The sequence below is a fragment of the Octodon degus genome, unplaced genomic scaffold (assembly GCF_000260255.1).
Source record: "Octodon degus isolate 3935 unplaced genomic scaffold, OctDeg1.0 scaffold00268, whole genome shotgun sequence".
NCBI lineage: Eukaryota > Metazoa > Chordata > Mammalia > Rodentia > Octodontidae > Octodon > Octodon degus.
Window position 1 is genome coordinate 1,280,549 of NW_004524844.1, and position 5,721 is coordinate 1,286,269.

General features: G+C 52.8%; 1 protein-coding gene across 2 annotated transcripts in view; it reads right to left on the reverse strand.

Annotated features, from left to right (window-relative positions):
- Positions 1-3,199: 3,199 nt before the first annotated feature.
- Positions 3,200-5,721, reverse strand: part of Rcn3 (reticulocalbin 3) — a 12,698-nt gene continuing 10,176 nt past the window's right edge. For both annotated transcript variants that reach the window (XM_004646448.2, XM_023706733.1), the window contains exons 6-7: positions 3,759-3,958; positions 3,200-3,609 (exon numbers count right to left, since the gene is read on the reverse strand). In XM_004646448.2, coding sequence (XP_004646505.1) covers positions 3,502-3,609; positions 3,759-3,958 — 308 coding nt within the window. In that variant the 3' untranslated portion in view covers positions 3,200-3,501. The remainder of the gene's footprint in view (positions 3,610-3,758; positions 3,959-5,721) is intronic.

Consider the following 5,721-nt stretch of genomic DNA (forward strand, 5'->3'; position numbering starts at 1 on the left):
ACACACACACACACACATAAATAAATAAATAAAAATTAAAAAAAAAATCAAAATGATTTAAAAAGAAAAAAAGAAATTAAGGCCTGAGGAGGAGCGCTTGAATAGCACGGGCCAGACGCTAGATTCATCCCCAGCATGACAACAACCTAGGCATTTTAGGACCCTGCCCCTACGCCGCGTCCCGCAGAGCCCACCCGCAGCCACTAGGGGGCGCAGCGCCGCCATCGTTAGGAGCCAGGAGTGGGCTTGGGCTCCGAGGCGGTATCGCTCGCAGTTGGAGTGGTGCACTCCGCATGAAATAAACCAGCTGCCCCCAAGGCCTGGAGGGCGGTGCAAGCAGACGGAAATCGGAGGGCTCTGGGGAACCGCGCGACGCCAAAGCCCCGGGCCGGTTCCCGTTTGCGCCGCGGCTAGCCCGGGCGGCTCCGGTGCACGCCGGCCGGCCGCTGCGCTGCGCCCAGCTTCCAGGCTGACGGGGCAAAAAAGCGAGACTCCGGAAAGCAGAGCGAAACGGGCATCCGAGACTTGTAAACTTTGCCCAGATATCGATCTAATTTCTCTTAGTTCATTGACGAGAAAGGTTTGTGCTTATTGTTTGGACAATTAAATGCCTGTATCTTGTACTCTGAGTAACTAAAGATAACACACAATGTATTAGCCTTAGTTACTCACCTATTATCTTGTTTTGAAATTTTGTTTTACTGATTTTTCTTCTTTAAAAAAATTATATATATATATATGGACCGGGAAATAGTTCAGCGTCATAAGCACATGCCTGGCAAGCGCCAGGTTGAGTTTGAGCCCTGGTTTAAAAAAAAAAAAAAAAAAAATCATCTGAGGGGCTGGCCAAATAGCTCAGCGGGTTGAAGTGCCTGCTTAAGGGCCCGGGGAGATGGCTCAGTAGAATAAGCGCTTCCCTGGCAAGCACAAAGACCTGAGTTCAATCCCCGGTTCCGCAAGCTCTTGGGAGGCTGTAAACAGGCAGATCACTAGGAGTCGGATGTAGTAGTGAGACCCTGAAGACCCACACACGATGAGAATGGGGACTTGGGGGTGTAGTTCATGCAAAAAAACTCTGCCCTGTATTGGGGAACAAAAAGAAAAAGAGGAAACCTAGGTACGCCTTAAAAAAGAAAAAAAAAAAAGTGAACTGAAATTTAGTCATAAATTTCACAGGAAAAACAAAATACACAGGGTCTGGCTGCCTATCCCAAACTAGCCTGGAACTCTGTGTAGCCCAGGCTGGTTTCAAACCCACATTGATCCTGCCTCAGTCTCCTAAGGGCTGGGATTAAACTTTGGGCAAGAAACAAAATTTAAGGCCGGGAGATAGCTCAGTAGAATAAGCACTTGCCTGGCAAGTGCAGGGCCCTGAGTTCAATCCCAGTACTGGGGGAAAAAAAAAAAAAAGAATGAAAGAAAGAAAAGTTAGAGGTTGCTATTTTAGTTAATTAAATTAATGGTTTGCTTAGGAAAAAAATCAATACTCAGCTGGATGCGGTGACCTATTAAGTTAATCCCCACACTGGGGAGGCTGAGGCAGGAGGATTACAAGTTCCAGGGCAGCCTGGCCACATAGCAAGTCTGCATGCAGCCTTAACCCTATAATGAGGGGCTGGAGAGATGGCTCAGTAGTCTAAAGCACCTACTTAGAACAAGCTTAGCAAAGCACTGGGACCGCGGTTCAATCCCCCAGCACCACATGCCAGCCAGAACGCCCCCTGGTGGGCTGAGCTGGCCACACACATAAATAAAATAACTAAACCCTATAATGAGACACTATCTCAACACAAACAAGCAGCTCTCAGCACTCCGGAGGAACAAAACCAACTCCAGGGCTTCTTTGGGGCAGCGGCGATAGCATCTCAATTTATTTGCTGGAAGACTTGGGGTGCACCTGTGGTGCCAGCCACCCCAGGAGCTGAGGCAGGAGGATTACTGGAGCCCAGCTGTTCTACACCACCCTTTGGCTGAATTTTAGTATCTTTTTGTATTTTAGACCCACCTCTAAAAAATAAACAAGCAAGGGGCCGGGGAGATGGCTCAGTGGAATAAGTGCTTCCCTGGCAAGCGCAAAGGACTGAGTTCAATCCCTGGTTCCACCAAAAAAAAAATAAATAAATAAAAAATAAAAAATAAACAAGCAGGTGTGGCACAGGGCAGTCAGTGATCCCAGCGCTCTGGGAAGCAGAGGCAGGAGGATCGAGAATCAGAGACCAACTCGGCCAACTCAGCAAGAGTGTCTCAACATAGAAAAATAAAGGGCTGGGGATGCAGCTCAGGGAAAGCCCTCGAGTCAAGGCCCCAGTAACACGCGCGCACGCACACGCGCAGGTGCACACGTCCTTTACACTGGGAACCGCACCCTGCTGAGCCGGCTGCAGCCTGCGCGCGCTGAGGACGTGACCCGTGGCCAGGCGCTGGGACACTCGGCGCTGTAAACACATCGCGTCTCTCCACGCTCATCTTTGGGGTTCACAGTCTTTCCAAGAGATAAAAGGAGAGAGAGCTGTGGGGCTTGAGTTCTAAGAAGAACAATTTTAGAATTTTTAGTTCCTTGTAAGTTGGCTTCCTTTTTTTTTTTTTTTTTGAGACAGAGTCTCACTGTGTACGCCAGGCTGGCGTGAACTCGAGGAGATCCTCCCATTTTGGCCTCCTCCACCATGCCCAGCCACTATGAAGCCTGTTTCTGCCCTGCTGTCCCTGTCACTCCTGCTGCTTCTGTTCCCCACACCGGTCCACTCCCTGCCCCTCCGACCTGGGCTTGCTCTGGCTGGAGTGCTCACCCTCTGTTCCCTGTGCCCCGCCACCCCACACCCCTCTTCCAAGGACTGCAGCCCTCGCTCCCTCTCCCGGCCCTGTCCCTGTCTTCCTCGCAGCAGTGTTTTCTGCTGACATCTCTGCTCTGCTGACCGCCTGCCCCAAGGCCAGCCTTCCGGTCTGTGCACTGGGCATTGAGCCTGCTAGGCTGACTTTTTGTGTCCCAGAATATCCCTACTTCCACCTCCACCTCCAGCCAATTCCTAGGCTTGTCCTGTCCCCTAGTCCCAGTCCCTCAGCTCCCCGCATGTTCCTCCTCCAGTCCCAGCTCCCAGCCAGCTCCAGGGCACTCAGGAGGCTGAGGCAGGAGGACCTCCAAGAGTTCAAGGCCAGCCTAGGTGTTTCAAAACACCAACAACGAAAGGACACACACAGAGGCCCCATCGCTGGATTTTATTGTTGCCCTGGCAGAGGGGAGGCCCAGGACCAGTGCTGAGTTTCTGGGTGTCAGTGGTGGTGGCTCAGACATGGGGTACAGTGGGTGAGGGCTCCTGTAGGCTGAGCTGAGATGCCAGCCCTAGTCTGGGCAGGAAACCCTGTGGTGAGCCTGGTGCTGTCCACACTGGGGGCTCTAAGGGACCCTAGGGTGGGGAGAGCAGGGTCAAGTGCCAAGGAGAGGCTGAGGCAGGAGTGTCCCCTGGGGCCAGGCTGCACGAGCTGTATCACTTGCTCATGTGGGGCTTAGAGCTCATCGTGGTGTCGTGTGAGGTCCTCGCCGTAGTTGGTGGCCTGGCTGCCCACAAACATGTTCCAGTTCTGCAGGATCTCAGCCTTGCTCAGCTGCCCATCCTGTGGGCGACAGGGGTCAGTGAGGACCCCGGGGGGAAACAGGGCCTTGGTGTCATCTGGGAGGAAACCGAGCCCTGGTAGTACCTGGCAGGTGCTGCAGATGAGGCTCCCCCCCCCCCCCCCCCCACAGGGCTCTGTCCCCACCGTACCTTGTCCGTGTCGCTCTCATGCAGCAGGTGGTTCGCCTCCACCAGGGGCTGGTCCTGTGACGGGGGCAGCACCCAGTAGCCAACCTCACTGCCATCCAGCCGCCCGTCCTTGTTGAGGTCGCGGAAGTCCCGGAACTGCTGCCGCTCTGTCTGTACCCAGGCCGGCTCCTCCTGCCCCGGCTCCTCGGAGTACAGGTCCGCTGCAGGGGACACAGAACCTGAGACCCAGCCTGGGCTCTGATACCTCTTGGCCCGCGACTCTGGGCAACTCACTTTCTTTCTTTTATTATTTTTTGGAGGCTGACCTCAAACTCACAGAGTTCCTTCTGCCTCAGCCTCCCCAGTGTGGGGATAACTGATGTGGGCCTACACACCCTGCTTCACTTTCCTTCTATTACCTTCATTTCTCCTTGTGTTTAAATGGAATCGAGAAAGCTGGGCATGGCGGTGCACACCTGTAATCCCAGCATTTGGGAAGCTGAGGCAGGAGGGATCACTAGGAGTTTGAGACCAGCGTGGGCTACAAAGTGAGCTCAAGGCCAGCCTGAACTACAGAAAGAGACCCTGACTCAAAAAGACATAAAAAGGGCTGGTGAGATGGCTCAGTGGTCTAAAGCACCTACTTAGAACAAACTTAGCAAAGCACAGGGACCACGGTTCAATCCCCAGCACCACATGCCAGCCAGCCCCGCCCCCTGGTGGGCTGAGCTGGCCACACACACACACACACATACCAGCCAGCCCCGCCCCCTGGTGGGCTGAGCTGGCCACACACGCACACATAAATAAATAAAAGAAAAAGGGAATATTAAAAAAAAAAAAAAAAAAAAAAAAAAAAAAAAAAAAAAAAGAACAAAAACTCAAAAACCTGACTTCAGGACGATTCTTGGGTTTGCATGAAATGGATCAGCTTAAATGACTCATGGGTCAGTCCACTGGCATGCCAGTGAGTCTGGTGCACGGGAGGAGGGAAGCCCTGGTGGAGGTGGCCTGGGCCCAGGAAGGAGGAGGAAGCGCTACAAACCTGCCCTCGGGTCATTCCTGTACCTCCTCCCTGAGGTACAACTCTTGCAACTCTTGCAAAAACCCTGGCCCCGAAGCACCCCAGAAGTCAGGACAACACGACAAGTCTTTCTACACCAGGAGCAGCCATGGAAATTAGGACCACCGTTTCCTCCTCTGGGGAGCAGGCCAAAATGCCCAGAGTCATAAAGGATGAGACAGGCCTTCAGGCCCAGTGGCACACGCCTGCGATCCCAGCACGTGAGAGGCTGAGGCAGGAAGATCGTGGCAAGTTCAAGGCCAGCGGGGGCCTACGTAGGAGACCCTGTCTCAAAAGACCAAACCAAAGATAAGAACAAGCTGCACGCACAGCCCGCTCCACACCAGCGCTTCTTCCTGTCTTTATTTGCATTGGTCCTGAATCATCATTTCTTACAGGAAATGAGGGCACGGGTGGGTGACAGTCCGGTCTGGTCTTTAATTGTGGTAAAAGCACACATGAAATAGCGCTGATGCTGTATGCCTATCATTCCAGCTCCTTGAGAGGCTGAGGCAGGACTCCAAGTTCCAGCCCAGCCGAGGCAAGCTAGCGCAAGGTGCTGTCTTTTTTATGTTTTGGTACTGCAAATCAAACTCAGGACCTTGCGCTTGCCAGGCAGGCACTGTTGCTCAGCTGTATCCCTGACTCAAGATGCTGTCTTTTTTTGGTTTTTGTTTTTGCTTTTTGTGGAACCAGGGATTGAACTCAGGCCCAGCGCTTATACAACTGAGCTATCTCCCCGGCACCCCTCCCCCCCAATTTTTTTTTTCCTCCCGCACCGGGGCTTGAACTCCTGATCTTGTGCTGCCAGGCAGGTGCTTATGCTGCTGAGCTATCTTCTCAGCCCTAAGATGTTGTCTTAAAATAAAATATTGGGGGCCGGGGAGATGGCTCAGTAGAATAAGCGCTTTCCTGGCGAGC